Source organism: Pan troglodytes, chromosome 15 (assembly GCF_028858775.2).
Source record: "Pan troglodytes isolate AG18354 chromosome 15, NHGRI_mPanTro3-v2.0_pri, whole genome shotgun sequence".
In the NCBI taxonomy this organism is placed as follows: Eukaryota; Metazoa; Chordata; class Mammalia; order Primates; family Hominidae; genus Pan; species Pan troglodytes.
In genome coordinates, this window is record NC_072413.2 from 65,289,735 (window position 1) to 65,305,763 (window position 16,029).

General features: G+C 37.7%; 1 protein-coding gene across 3 annotated transcripts in view; it reads left to right on the top strand.

Moving 5' to 3' along the window:
- The window catches only part of PALS1 (protein associated with LIN7 1, MAGUK p55 family member), a 96,089-nt gene that overhangs the window by 73,962 nt on the left and 6,098 nt on the right, over nt 1–16,029 (top strand). For all 3 annotated transcript variants that reach the window (XM_003314400.6, XM_510014.9, XM_009427985.5), the window contains exons 10-14: nt 3,189–3,260; nt 3,765–3,836; nt 6,580–6,747; nt 7,408–7,610; nt 10,044–10,154. In XM_003314400.6, coding sequence (XP_003314448.1) covers nt 3,189–3,260; nt 3,765–3,836; nt 6,580–6,747; nt 7,408–7,610; nt 10,044–10,154 — 626 coding nt within the window. The remainder of the gene's footprint in view (nt 1–3,188; nt 3,261–3,764; nt 3,837–6,579; nt 6,748–7,407; nt 7,611–10,043; nt 10,155–16,029) is intronic.

The window sequence follows — 16,029 nt, forward strand, 5'->3', positions numbered from 1 at the left end:
AAAATAGGGATATAGAGTAAAGGGATAATAATTCATCCATTTATTTGTTAATAAATGCTGTTATGTCTGCACCATGTAAAGCACTTTGCCTGGTGCTGAGATAAACTTCGCTTACATACTTTACTTGAAAGCATATCCATTAACACTTATGTATATTTTTTTCTTCTGTGTCCCCTACTTTATAATATTTTCATGATATTGTCTCTGTTATAATTCTTTCTACTGTATATTCTCAGTTTATAAACTTCTTGATGTCAGAGGCCAAGTCTTATTTGTTTTAAATCCAGATAATATATGTTAAATTAATGAATAAAAGATGATTTTAAAAGTTCTCAGAAAACAAACAAACAAAAATTAAAAAAAAAAAATAGTTCTGCCAGAACCGCTGTTTCTGAATTAGACCTTTCAATGCTTTGCTGTAATGTTTTTCTGGCCTTATCTTTTATCTACAACATTTTTTAGCGATCATCCCTCCTACTCACACCAGAAGATTTTAAGCATAACAGATTTGGCTATAGACTTAGCCTTACACTGGATTTGACAACAAGCAATAGTTTAGGGGAAAAGAAGAAAAGGAGGGCATGAAAAAAAAGACTGAGAAATATTGACTATGAGATACATAGTAGGAACAGAGGAAGTTGTCCAAAGATTTTAGAATAAGTTATAAGGAATCTCTTTTATCTCTGTAACTAAGCCAAAGAGACTTTTCTGGGTAACAAGAGATTTCAACATAATATTTACATTTATTCTTTTTGAGTATAAGGTCACAGAAAGCTTCAAATTTCTCACTTTAAAACTCAGAAGCTAGAAACAGATTTTGTCTATATCAGTCATATTTTAAGGAAGGAGGAATGGACTTCTTACATTTATTTTAGAGTATGATGCTAAAACCCTTGATTCTTCAGAGTAACAGTTACAGGACATTTCTCTAGAATCTTGGAGTGTTGGGTAGCCATTGTGGTTCTGCCTCAGGCTTGTGCCAAATATCAGTATGGTGTCTTCCTACCATGCCAAACTTTAGCCCATAAATGTTTAGAACTAGTGTTTGTTGATAGATTGATTTTCTGAAAGTATATAGATTCCAATGATGACATTTCTAAGTCTTTTTATAAGACTAAAGATCTGCCTTAGAGTTTGACGATGGCTTTCCATCAGAATTAGACAGATTTTTTAAGAGGTCATTATGAGGCTGGCCCTGGTGGCTCACACCTGTAATCCCAGCACTTTGGGAGGCTGAGGTGGGAGGATTGCTTGAGCCCAGGAGTTTGAGACTAGCCTGGGCCACATAGTGGCATAGCTGACATAATGAGACTTTGTCTCTACAAAAAATTTAAAAATTAGCTGGGCATGGTGGTGCGTACCTGTAGTCCCAGCTATTCAGGAGGCTGAGGTGAAAGGATTGCATGAGGCTGGAAGGTTGAGGCTGCAGTGAGCTTTGATCACACCAGTGTAACAGAGCAGTCTCAGAAAAAGAAAGAAAATCATTTCCATCTTTCATTAATTTCTGCCTCTATTTCAGAATAGCCTATAGTTCATACTACAAAAAGTGCCACAGAAGTACATCATTGTAATGTTTTACATTTTTAATATGTAAATGATTAAAATTACTTTGTTCTTGATTTTTAAAAATCGGTTACTTATTTTTAATTTTTTTTTTTTTTTTTTGAGACAAAAATCTCGCTCTGTCTCCCAGGCTGGAGTGCAGTGGCACGATCTCAGCTCACTGCAAGCTCCGCCTCCCGGGCTCATGCCCTTCTTCTCTCTCAGTCTGCTGAGCAGCTGGGACTACAGGTGCCCACCACCACGCCCAGCTGATGTTTTGTATTTTTAGTAGAGATGGGGTTTCACCGTGTTAGCCAGGATGGTCTTGATCTCCTGACCTCGTGATCTGCCCACCTTGGCCTCTCAAAGTGTTGGGATTACAGGCATAAGCCACTGCGCCCGACCCCTTTAAATTTTAATACTCTTAAAATTTTCCTTCTAGTAATAGTTACTTGTACTAAGAATACAGTCTTGGCCGTGCACAGTGGCTCATGACCCTAATCCTGGCACTTTGGGAGGCCAAGCAGGAGGATCACCTGAGATTAGGAGTTCAAGACCAGCCTGGCCAACATGGTGAAACCGAGCCTCTACTAAAAATACAACCATTAGCTGGGCGTGGTGGCGGGCCCCTGTAATCCCAGCTGCTCGGGAGGCTGAGGCATGCGAATCCCTTGAACCTGGAAGGCGGAGGTTGCAGTGAGCCAAGATTGCGCCACTGCACTCCAGCCTGGGTGACAGAGCGAGACTTCGTCTCAAAAGATAACCAGGCTTCCTTTAATGCTTCTTATGTGTATGGAAGTCAGTATTAATCTTTTTGTTAGTACACTTACGAAATGCACTAAGTTCTACAGATTATCCCCACCTATGTAGAATTTGCTTATTGATTTTTAAGAATCTCTGGCTTTACACTGAAAAAAATAGATTTAAAAATAAAATAAAAAAGTGGAACCTCAACGTAATTCAGAATCTTCTAAGTGAAGCCACTTGTATCCTATAGGAAAAGACATATTTGATTTAAAGTAGAAGTCCGAAAAGAAAACCTCTTTCAAGGTCAGGAACCTTGAAAGCCTCCTATATTAAAATATTAATTTTGTAAGGAAAAGCACATTTTCCATTTATATAATTGGTAACTTAAGGGTGGAAATAAAAAATGGCTAACACATGTACATACACAAAAGAAGAGGAATTGAGAATAATGCATGCAAGGGAATATACTGAATGGTTTCTTGGAATTGAATATGTGATGAATGCGCACATGTTGTTTTGGAAAAGTTAATTCCTAGAATTGATATCCTTAATTTGAGATAATTCTAAAGGACCTAGAACCATTGTAAGATCCAGGATAGTACTTTTCCACAAAGTAAATGCTCAATGAAACCTTTTAAAAAGTTGAACTATTAAATTTTTAAATATTTTAGTAGATATGTATTCTAATAATACATATGGGATTGATTGAGCAGAGTTAATATTTTAAAAATTTGGAGGCTTACACATCATAGCTGACATTACTCCTGTGTTGGCAAAAGGATTTGGAAGGGAATATAAGTGAAGAGATATGTCTAGTGTTTTCCCTTCTTGATTAAAAAAAAAAATTCTTATCCTTTTATCTTAAATATTTTACCCTTCTTTTTCTTTCTGCTATTAAGGGAAAAGCTTTCAGCAGCAAAGGGAAGCCATGAAACAAACCATAGAAGAAGATAAGGAGCCAGAAAAATCAGGTTAGACACTTGTATTTGACATAAGTAAATGGTTTCTTGGGTCTTCATCTGGAGCCATGTGTGAATCTGCATATTAGAACCGTGAAGAAGTACTCAGGGAAAGAGTGATACAAGAGACAAAACTGATTATCTCAGAACTGTAAAGAAAGGATAAGATTTAAGTATTAAAGATTATCTGTCTATACTATGTAGTTAATTGAAAATTGTAAATGCTTTCCTGAAAAATAGTCTTTATACAAACAGTGTAATAAGTATTTATAAAAGTAAATTAAAAACAAGCTGGGTGTGGTGGTTCGCACCTGTAATCCCAGCACTTTGGGAGACTGAGGCGGGAGGATCACTTGAGGCCAGGAGTTCAAGACAAGCGTGGCCAACATATGGAGACCTCGTTTCTGCAAAAAAATTTAAAGAATAAATGAATGAATAAGTAGAGTTCTTCAATTTGAGTTATGTGGTTTTGTTCACGGGAACACATTTATAGTTATGTTTATGATTGCTCAACAGGAAAACTGTGGTGTGCAAAGAAGAATAAAAAGAAGAGGAAAAAGGTTTTATATAATGCTAATAAAAATGATGGTAAGTTCTACTCTCAGGGATAGGTGGAATTATATCTGAAAGGAGTCTAAACCTAGTCCTGTTTTGCACCTTCATGTTAAATATGTGCTTGAGAAAATCATTTAGTAGAAAGTATTTTCTTTTGGAATCCTGTGAGTAAGGCAGTGTTTTGAATTCTGGGGAAAACTGATACAAAAATTCAAGTACTATTTAGCATATGTAGTATTAAATTGATAGTTTCCTGTAGTTTTTTTCTACTTAAACTCTTTGCAAAAATTATACTTCTAACAAATTCTTACAGAACATACTTGAAGTAAAAACTATGTCCTCTACAATAGCTCATGTCACAAAAGCAACTCATTCCTGAGAACCCACTACCTGCTGGCTAAGTCAGACACACAAGAGAATTTTAGTTTTATTTTGATTGATTGCTAAGATTAAAAAGCTCGAAAGTTGTAGCTTCTCTTAAAATCAAAAGCTCTGATAATGTTGGGCTAGTATTCCCAGGTGACAACAGTCTGCTGGACCTGAGTGATGACTGTTGCTCTTATATCGAGCACCTGGTGTCTAGTTTAACAGTCTCTACCACTCCCAGTGTTTTATTAACCCAACCTGATTTACTGATTTTATTACCTCCTTAGTTTGTTTTTATGGGCATTTGAGTTTGCTACTTCTGTTTGGTTCACATTAGAAGCAACCCAAATAATAAAGCAAAGGCTTTCCTTCTTATGTAATTTATAAGGCTATTCTGTCAAGAATTTGAAATATTTGGGAGCAGCACACATTAAACTAATAAAGATAAAACATTATAGATCATTATAATATTCCATAAAAGCTAAATGAGGTTTGATCAACTTTAATAAATTTTTTTCTAAAATAAATATCCTTTAATGCTAATTGACAGATTATGTAACTAAAAAGATTTAATGAGTTTTAAATTTTATCCTCTACATTTGTGATTAATATCTTTTATTTTTTGAAACAGACTGAAGTTAACTAGTCCAGCCCTAAGAGCTACTGTACTGTAGAAAACGTGGCAAATCTGAACCTTATGGATATACACACTGAGTCTATAAATTAAAATGCTACCAGTCTTGATTATACGTGTTAGAATAAACTCAGATTTTTCAGAGAAAATCATTTTGAGAGGAGAAGGAATTACATTTGCTGTCTATGATGATGTCATCATCATGAATATTTTTAAATAAATAACTACAATTCATAATAACTGCTGTATTCCAGGGCAGTAACTATATGATGTTGTTCTCACAAACTCCTTGAGGTTACAGAGTAATAGATTCAAGTTTAGATATTAGGCCGGGCGCGGTGGGTCATGCCTGTAATCCCAGCACTTTGGGAGGCCGAGGCAGGCGGATCACGAGGTCAGGAGATGGAGACCATCCTGGCTAACATGGTGAAACCCCATCTCTACTAAAAAATACAAAAAATTAGCCAGGCGTGATGGCGGGTGCCCTGTAGTCCCAGCTATTCGGGAGGCTGAGGCAGGAGAATGGCGTGAACCCGGGAGGCGGAGCTTGCAGTGAGCCGAGATCGCGCCACTGCACTCCAGCCTGGGCGACAGAGCGAGACTCCGTCTCAAAAAAAAAAAAAAGTTTAGATATTAAAGTGATTTGCTGAAATTCTTAACAACTAATACATGATTGGTTGAGCTGGAATTTAAACAAGTGTAGTTTGAGCTCCTGCTCTGTGCCAGGCTCTGTGCTGAGCATTGACAAGCCTAAGATGGTCCCCTAACCTCATGGAAATAGAGCTGAGGGAGTCTGACTTCACATCTGATGCTCCTTCACAGTCAGGAGAAGTAATATGAGTGAGGACTTGGCAGGCTACTAGTTATCTGCTTTTGTTCTTACCACTTGACAGCTCTGGTTTCATCTGGATTATGGGCTTTAGGAATGTTACCCCACCTGTCATAATTTATACCTCATTTTGATTCATGACTCTGGGTTAGCATTCCAGAGTAGAGTAAACATAAATGCAGAAAGTGGAGATAGCATGCATATGGCCTGTTTTCAAGTTATACAACTACAGCAGGGGTATCCAATCTTGTGGTTTCCCTGGGCCACATTAGAAGAAGAATAGTCTGGGGCCACACGTAAAATACACTTAACACTAGAGATAGCTGATGAGCTAAAAAAAAAAAAAAAAATTGCAAAACAATCTCACAGTGTTTTAAGAAAGTTTACAAATTTGCATTGGGCCCCATTCAAAGCTGTCCTGGGCTGCATGCAGCTCATGGGCCACGGGTTGGACGAGCTTGAACTATAGGAAAGTATTCCAGCTTTCTCTGATAACACTGGTTGTAGCCACTATATGTAAATGTCGGTCTATGCTAGCCATTGTATTCAGCGTATACATTATGTCTGATTCTTAAAACAACCTTCTTAAGTAGAATATTAATATCTGCATTTTTCAAAAATGACGGATATTACTCTTACTAGTTCATTCCCTGGTACCGCATCCTTATTCAAAGTATTGACTGCAAATTAGCTGTTTAATGTAAGAATCAGTATAATTATATTGTATTAGACATTGAAGCATGAATTTTTTATTTCAAATATGAAATAAGATAAAAACTAATAGAAGGAGTATTATATTGTCTGATTCATTTTCATGATACCCTAGCAAGGATGTAATGACAATAAATTGTGCTTTTGTCTAATTTTGGGTGAAGATCTATGAGTATTTATATCTTTAATACATGGCCATAATTTTGTCTGAAGGGCTTAACTTTTTTTTCCCAAAGATTATGACAACGAGGAGATCTTAACCTATGAGGAAATGTCACTTTATCATCAGCCAGCAAATAGGAAGAGACCTATCATCTTGATTGGTCCACAGAACTGTGGCCAGAATGAATTGCGTCAGAGGCTCATGAACAAAGAAAAGGACCGCTTTGCATCTGCAGTTCCTCGTAAGTTTGAATGCATTCCCATTTTCCTGTGCTTTTCAATTTACCAGCTCAGAACCTAACTATATCATGTAGGGAAATTTTTTATTCATTTCATTAAAACACTGTTGTCAGTGAAAGAGGAACTTTAACCAAAGATTTTGACAATTTTTAAATTAAAAATAGTCATTATTAAGAAATTTAAATTTGTCCTTCGAGTATGTACTGATTATTTTCTAAACAAATTTCAGTTTGGGCCCCTTATAATTTCCTGTTCCATAGAGAATCAGTTCCTGCTGCTTTAAAGTGATACAGAAGATAGAAACTTAGGCATAATCTGAAAACAGAAGTTATAAGATTATATGGTACCTAATCTTATGGAGATAAACTTTAGGAGAAGATGAGTAGTAGTGTTTTAAATGCAGGATGAAGTAACTTGAAGTGTAAGCATAAAATGTATTGAGATAAATATAACTATTACTAAGATACTACAAACTCATTTTTGTTCATTTTTCAATCTACAAAAAATAAAAACAATGTTAAACATGTAGGCACTTAGCATTTTCTCAGTTTATTATTTTATAATCTGTGTTACAAAATAGAAATTCTTTCTGACTAGCAGAATTATCCCCTGTCCTCACTCTAAGCCATGCCTATTATTTCTATCTGATTTTGTTTGCCTAGATACAACCCGGAGTAGGCGAGACCAAGAAGTAGCCGGTAGAGATTACCACTTTGTTTCGCGGCAAGCATTCGAGGCAGACATAGCAGCTGGAAAGTTCATTGAGCATGGTGAATTTGAGAAGAATTTGTATGGAACTAGCATAGATTCTGTACGGCAAGTGATCAACTCTGGCAAAATATGTCTTTTAAGTCTTCGTACACAGGTAAAGCTAGAATTTTGTTTTAGGGTTTGAACTTAGAAGGAATGTCATATAGAGTAATCTAGTGGAAGCTATATTTTGGTCCAAGAACAGCGTGACCTAATTAAGTTCTCATATGGTTTTTCCCACTGATTTGCTATCTGAAATCACACAGGTTGCTAAATCTCTTTCAGTTTCCTCAGAGGGAAAACATATACATACTTACATATACAGGTTGACTATCTCTTATTCAAAATGCTTGAGACCAGAGTGTTTTGAATTTCAGAATTTCTCAGATTTTAGAATATTTGCATATATATAATGAGCTATCTTGAGGATAGACCCAAGTCTGAAATGAAATTCATTTATCTTTTATATACACCTTATTTACTTAGCCTGAAGGTAATTTTATTTTTCCTGGGGATATTGAATAAACTGTCTGCTCCTGTGTTTTGACTATGACCCGTCACATGAGGCCAGGGTAACGTTTTCCACTTGTGCTGTCATGTCACTGCTCAGAAAGTTTCAGATTTTGCATTTCAGATTTTTGGATTAGAGATGTTCAGCTTGTATATATACTTGTATGTATGTTCTGAAACTTAAAATACAGTAAATATAGTATTGGTAGTACTTTAATTTGAGTCTATGAAATAATTTCCCTTTTCTGATTCCGATATGAGAAAAATTAGAAAATTTCAAGATTATTTTTATGGTTTAAATGCCATTGTTCAAATATTAACAAGTATCACAGTGAATGCTTGGTTGTATGAAAATAATGAGACCTCAGTTCCACTTATTTGGCAGACTAAGCAAAAGTGTAAGATTACTAACTAGTGCCTCTTAGCTTTCTATTTAAAATGATAATTTTAGGACGCCAATGTGGGTGGATCACTTGAGTTCAGGAGTTCCAGACCAGCCTGGGCAACACGGCAAAGCCCCATCTCTACCAAAAATTTTAAAAAATTAGCCAGGTGTGGTGGCATGCACCTGTGGTCCCAGCTGCTTGGGAGGCTGGGGTGGGAGAATCGCCTGAGCCAGGGAGGCAGAGATTGCAGTGAGCTGCACTGCACTCCAACCTGGGTGACAGAGTGAGCAGAGTGAGACTCTGTCTGAAAAACAAAAACAAAAAAACCTAATTTTAGAAACTTGGAGTTTTTAAGAAACTCCAAATGTTATGGAAAATTGTTTAATTTTTGTAGACCATACAGCTTTAGCATACGACTTTCCTTAATGTGGTAGAATCTGCTGCTCATGTCAAATTAGGCAACATAGTCAGTGGTCATTAAAGAGATGTACATAAAGGAGAATTGACTCTAAAATGGCTATTCTAAAATAGTAATTAGGGATTTTTGTTTGTGTTTTAGTGGACAAATGCACTTAGGCTCTACTATTTCAATTATAAATTTTTGATTTAAGAGAAGTATACATGTTTTTACTAAATTTCTTTAGAGTTCTTTATATTATTTGGGCAAACAGGTTTTTAAAATTCTTATTTCTCCAGAAAAAAGGGCTAACAGATTTTAACAAAGAACTCAGCATATTGTTTTAATCATCTTAATGTTTTTAGATAGCAATGGCATATTCCTATAATCTCCATTTTGATAGAGCGCGTCAGTTTGAGCACACACAGTCATGCATTGGTAATCAAGTGAAAACTGCAATCTCCAGATTCAAACATAGTCTACTTTTTCTTAGATGTGCTTTTCTTGAATTGTCTTGCACATGTGAAGTTATTTTCTATGATTTTGCTTATATTTAGTGTCTGGCACATAGTAAGGCAACTTGTATGATGCTAATTGCTCCAAAATTGATTTTTAATATGGTTATTGTAACCTGTATGTGATCTTATTATTAAAACTAGGTGTTTTAATATCACATAGTTGTCATCCTTCAGTATCATTCACTTACATTTCGTTACATAAAAGAGCAAGCTAAAATTATATGTATATAATATGTATTATATGTGTATATATACACATATATACATATATACACATATATACACGTGTGTGTGTGTGTGTGTGTATATATATATATGGCTTCACAGTATATTCTTACAGTGAATGGTAGGATCTTAAAAATATTGTGAATTGGGCCAGGTGCAGTGGCTCATGCCTGTAATCCCAGCACTTTGGGAGACACCAAGGCAGGAGCATTGCTTGAGGCCAGGAGTTCAAGACCAGCCTGGACAACAAAGCGAGATCCTGTCTCTACAAAAAAGTAAAAAGTTAGCTGAACATGGTGGTGCATGCCTATAGTCCTAGCTACTGGGGATGCTGAGATGAGAGGGCCACTTGAGTGCAGCAGATTGAGGTTGCAGAGAGCTGTGATCACACCACTGCACTCCAGCCTAGGCAACAGAGCAAGTCCCTTAATCTAATATATATATATATCAGTATTATTAGGAAGTAATTAAATGATGCAAATTATTTTAAAAATCAAAATGTCTCTTTACAGTCATTGAAGACTCTCCGGAATTCAGATTTGAAACCATATATTATCTTCATTGCACCCCCTTCACAAGAAAGACTTCGGGCATTATTGGCCAAAGAAGGCAAGAATCCAAAGGTAAAGTTTTCACACTATTGTACTATTCCATTGAAGGTAAACATGAAACAGTCCTGGTCTAATTTGTCCTGGTGCTTAAAAGCTACATTAGCTTGAGCTTTCAAACTGATTATTTTTTCTGTAATATTACTTGCCCAAAAATTGCCATGGTTGCCACTGGGTTGGACTATGGCAGCTTTCCAAAGTTGGGGCATCTACATATGGTAACCTTTGAGCGTCTTCACATGGGTCTGTGACATTTCTAGGGAGATGTGACTGCCACCAAAGTTATCAGCCAACTCTTCAGGATTACTGACTTTTCTCTGTAGATACTCCACATTTTCAGGGAGCCAAATTTGAGTGCTCTTGCTTTTCTCTTCTTTTTATCCCACTGAAACTTTATGTTCTGCTTTTTTTCTCCCTTTGGTCTTCTCACATGGTTTGGAACAGAAAAATTTTTTTAAATTATTTTAGATCTATGCTAGATATGGTTGAGGTAGTCCATGTCATATTAAACATTAATAATTGACTGATAACATATGTTATTAATAAGACAGCATTGACTTTTTATTTAAATATGTAAGATGGTAACTCTGTCAGGTGACTTACTGTATCAGAGTAACATGTTCTTCCTTGTTTTTTTTTGCTCCGTATTTATTAAATAGATCTACTTTTGAGAGGGCTCACTCAGATTGCCTCATTTCATTGACTATGCCTTTAAATCTCCTTAAAGATAGTCATTAAAAGCATATTTACACTCCTTTCTTTTGATTGTTTTTTGTTTTTTTTGTTTGTTTGTTTTGGTCGTTGCTGTTTTGAAATAGGGTCTTACTCTATTGCCCAGGCTGGAGTGTAGTGGCATGTTCATGGCTCACTGCAGGCGCAGACTCTGGGCCCACGTGATCCTCTCACCCCAGCCTGTCCAAGTGGCTGGGACTATAGCCATGCACCACCATGCCTGGCTAATTTTTTATGTATTTTATAGAGACAGGGTCTCGCTATGTTGCCAGGTTGGTATTGAACTCCTGGCCTCAAGAAACCCTCCTTCCTGCCTCAGCCTCCCAAAGTTGTTGGATTGCAGGTGTAAGCTACCACGCCCAGCCTTCCTTTCATTTTTTTTTTTTTTTTTTGAGACTGAGTCTTGCTCTGTCACCCAGGCTGGAGTGCAGTAGCGCAATCTCGGCTGACTGCAAGCTCCGCCTCCCAGGTTCACGCCATTCTCCTGCCTCAGCCTCCATAGCAGCTGGGACTACAGGTGCCCACCATCATGCCTGGCTAATTTTTTTGTATTTTTAGTAGAGACAGGATTTCACCATGTTAGCCAGGATGGTCTTGATCTCCTGACCTTGTGATCCACCCGCCTTGGCCTCCCAAAGTGCTGGGATTACAGGCGTGAGCCACCAGGCCCAGCCTCCTTTCATTCTTGACTGTCCACCACAACACATTAACCCTTCCTCTTCACCCTCCAAAATATCTTTTTTCACTCTATGTCTACTTAACATTTCTTAATCTATATGTGAGGTGGTAATTTTTAATGTCCTAGGCTACAGACATCAGGGGCTTTCCCATCCTAAATGATGAGCATAATTCTGGTTGCTTTGTCTAGGCTAAGTAGGCTAGCTGGTTAAAGTAGTGCTGCACCCCTTTTTCATTTCTGCCATATACCTACAAATTCTTAAGTAACTGGGGTCAGAGTATTTGTTGTCCATAGCACTTGGGATGATACAAAGGAAATAGGCAGCATGGTCACTGGCTGTTCTTGAGGAGGATCACAATATAACAAGAGAAACGAGATTAATACTGTGTAAAATTACTGTCCAATAACTACTTTGGTAGAACAGAAACTCCATGGTTGTTCAAGGAAAAGGATGCACACTAAGGACCGGAGTGTACTCCATGCTTCCTGTTCAGCCTAATTTTCCACTTCCTAACATGCACACTTATTTCTTTTTAGGCTATCTTTTTTTCCAACAAGGATTTGCTATCATATGAAGGGCCATAGACCATTCCAAAACATGTTAAGCATCTTTTTTTTTTTTTGAGACGGAGTCTTACTCTGTCGCCCAGGCTGGAATGCAGTGGCGTAATCTTAGCTCACTGCAACCTCCGCCTCCTGGGTTCGAGCTATTCTTCTGCCTCAGCCTCCCGAGTAGCTGGGATTACAGGCACCTGCCACCACGCCTGGCTCTTTTTTTTTTTTTTGTATTTTTAGTAGAGACTGGGTTTCACTGTGTTAGCCAGGATGGTCTCGATCTCGTGACCTCGTGATCCAGCCTCCTCGGCCTCCCAAAGTACTGGGATTACAGGCGTGAGCCACCGTGCCCGGCCAGCATCTTTCTTTTGGTTGGTCTCTGGCAGTGTTCTAATGGAATTTTTATCTACTTCACTTTGAATTGGCCATCCTAAAATTTCAATTTAGGTCTGATTTTTTTTTTTTTTTTTTTTTTTTTTGAGAGGAGATTCTATATGTCACCCAGACTAGAGTGCTGTGGCATGATCATAGCCTTGAACTCCTGGACTCAAGTGACCCTCCCGTCTCAGTATAGGCATGTGCCACAGGTCCTAGCTTATACATATTTTTAAAGCAGGAAGTTGATCAGTACCAAAATGTTTTAACAATATGCAATATATTTTATTTTCTAATTAGAACTTTCTGATTCTTTTACTTTGCTGAAGTATATTTTACATACAATACATGCATTTTAGTTGTATAATTCAGCAAGTTTTGGAAATGTGTACCTGTGTAACCACCATGCCAATCAAGATTTAGAACATTTCTATCACTCTAGATAGTTTTCTTATGCCCCTTTGAAGTTAATACCCCTCCATTCTTTCTTTCTGGCAACCACTAATCTACTTTCTGTCACTATAGATTTGTTTGATCTGTTCTAGAAGTTCATATAAATAGAAGCATACCGTTTGTTAAAGTTTGTGTCTGGCTTTTGATCAACATGTTTTTGAGATTGATCTGTGTTGCATCTAACAGCAGTTCATTCCCTCTTAATGCTGAGTAATATACTATGATATTAATATACCACAATTTATCCATTCTTCAGTTAAAAAATATTTGGATAAAATTTTGAGGGCCGGGCACAGTGGCTCACGCCTGTAATCCCAGCACTTTGGGAGGCCGAGGCGGGCGGATCACTTGAGGTGAGGAGTTTGAGACCAGCCTGGCTAACATAGTGAAACCCCGTCTCTACTAAAAATACAAAAGTTAGCCGGGTGTGGTGGCATGCACCTGTAATCCCAGCTACTTGGGAGGCTGAGGCCGGAGAATCACTTGAACCCGGGAGGTGGAGGTTGCAGTGAACCGGGATTGCGCCACTGCACTCCTGCCTGGGCAACAGAGTAAGACTCTCAAAAAAAAAAGAAAAAAAATTTTTTTGAGCTAGTATGACTGAAGCTGCTCTAAACATTCATAAAGTCTTTTTGTGGACCTATGTTTTCATTTCTCTTGGATAAACACCTAGGAGTAGAATTGCCGGATCAAGTGAGGTAAATGTATGTTTTAATTGTATAAAAAACTGCTAAACTGTTTTTAGTTTACTAAATTGATATAAAAGGCAGGGTACAGTGGCTCACACCTGTAATCCCAGCATTTTCAGAGGCCAAGGAGGACGGATCACTTTTTTTTTTTCCGGGGTGTGGGGGGAAGGTTTTAAATGTATTTTTATTTTATTTTTTTATTTTTTATTTTTTTATTATACTTTAAGTTCTAGGGTACATGTGCACAACATGCAGGTTTGTTACGTATGTATACATGTGCCATGTTGGTGTGCTGCACCCGTTAACTCGTCATTTACATTAGGTATATCTCCTAATGCTATCCCTCCCCTCTCCCCCCACCCCACAACAGGCCCCAGTGTGTGATGTTCCCCACCCTGTGTCCTGGTGTTCTCATTGTTCAATTCCCACCTATGAGTGAGAACATGCAGTGTTTGGTTTTCTGTCCTTGTGATAGTTTTCTCAGAATGATGGTTTCCAGCTTCATCCATGCCCCTACAAAAGACATGAACTCATCCTTTTTTTGGCTGCATAGTATTCCATGGTGTATATGTGCCACATTTTCTTAGTCCAGTCTATCATTGATTTGGGTTGGTTCCAGTCTTTGCTATTGTAAATAGTGCTGCAGTCAATGTATGTGTGTATGTGTCTTTATAGCAGCATGATTTATAATCCTTTGGGTATATACCCAGTAATGGGATGGCTGGGTGAAATGGTATTTCTAGTTCTAGATCCTTGAGGAATCACCACACTGTCTTCCACAATGGTTGAACTAGTTTACAGTCCCACCAACAGTGTAAAAGTGTTCCTATTTCTCCACATCCTCTCCAGCACCTGTTGTTTCCGACTTTTTAATGATCGCCATTGTAACTGGTGTGAGATGGTATCTCATTGTGGTTTTGATTTGCATTTCTCTGATGGCCAGTGATGATAAGCATTTTTTTCATGTGTCTGTTGGCTGCATGAATGTCTTCTTTTGAGAAGTGTCTGTTCATATCCTTTGCCCACTTTTTGATGGGACTGTTTGATTTTTTCTTGTAAATTTGTTTGAGTTCTTTGTAGATTCTGGATATTAGCCCTTTGTCAGATGGGTAGATGGTAAAAATTTTCTCCCATTCTGTAGGTTGCCTATTCACTCTGATGGTAGTTTCTTTTGCTGTGCAGAAGCTCTTTAGTTTAATTAGATCCCATTTGTCAATTTTGAGTTTTGTTGCCATTGCTTTTGGTGTTTTAGTCATGAAGTCCTTGCCCATGCCTATGTCCTGAATGGTATTGCCTAGGTTTTCTTCTAGGGTTTTTATGGTTTTAGGTCTAACATTTAAGTCTTTAATCCATCTTGAATTAACTTTTGTATAAGGTGTAAGGAAGGGATCCAGTTTCAGCTTTCTACATATGGCTAGCGAGTTTTCCCAGCACCATTTATTAAATAGGGCATCCTTTCCCCATTTCTTGTTTTTGTCAGGTTTGTCAAAGATCAGATGGTTGTAGATGTGTGGTATTATTTCTGAGGGCTCTGTTCTGTTCCATTGGTCTATATCTCTGTTTTGGTACCAGTAGCATGCTGTTTTGGTTACTGTAGCCTTGTAGTATAGTTTGAAGTTGGATAGGGTGATGCCTTCAGCTTTATTCTTTTGGCTTAGGGTTGTCTTGGCAATGCGGGCTCTTTTTTGGTTCCATATGAACTTTAAAGTAGTTTTTTCCAATTCTGTGAAGAAAGTCATTGGTAGCTTGATGGGGATGGCATTGAATCTATAAATTACCTTGGGCAGTATGGCCATTTTCACAATATTGATTCTTCCCATCCATGAGCATGGAATGTTCTTCCATTTGTTTGGTCCTCTTTTACTTGGTTGAGCAGTGGTTTGTAGTTCTCCTTGAAGAGGTCCTTCACGTCCCTTGTAAGTTGGATTCCTAGGTATTTTATTCTCTTTGTAGCAATTGTGAATGGGAGTTCACTCATGATTTGGCTCTCTCTTTGTCTGTTATTGATGTATAGGAATGCTTGTTATTTCTGCACATTGATTTTGTATCCTGAGACTTTGCTGAAGTTGCTTATCAGCTTAAGGAGATTTTGGGCTGAGACTATGGAGTTTTCTACATGTACAATCATGTCATCTGCAAACAGGGATAATTTGACTTCCTCTTTTCCTAATTGAATACCCTTTATTTCTTTCTCCTGCCTGATTGCCCTGGCCAGAACTTCCAACACTGTGTTGAATAGGAGTGGTGAGAGAGGGCATCCCTGTCTTGTGCCAGTTTTCAAAGGGAATGCTTCCAGTTTTTGCCCATTCAGTATGATATTGGCTGTGGGTTTGTCATAAATAGCTCTTATTATTTTGAGATACGGCGGACGCATCACTTGAGGCCAGGAGTTCGAGACCAGCCTGGG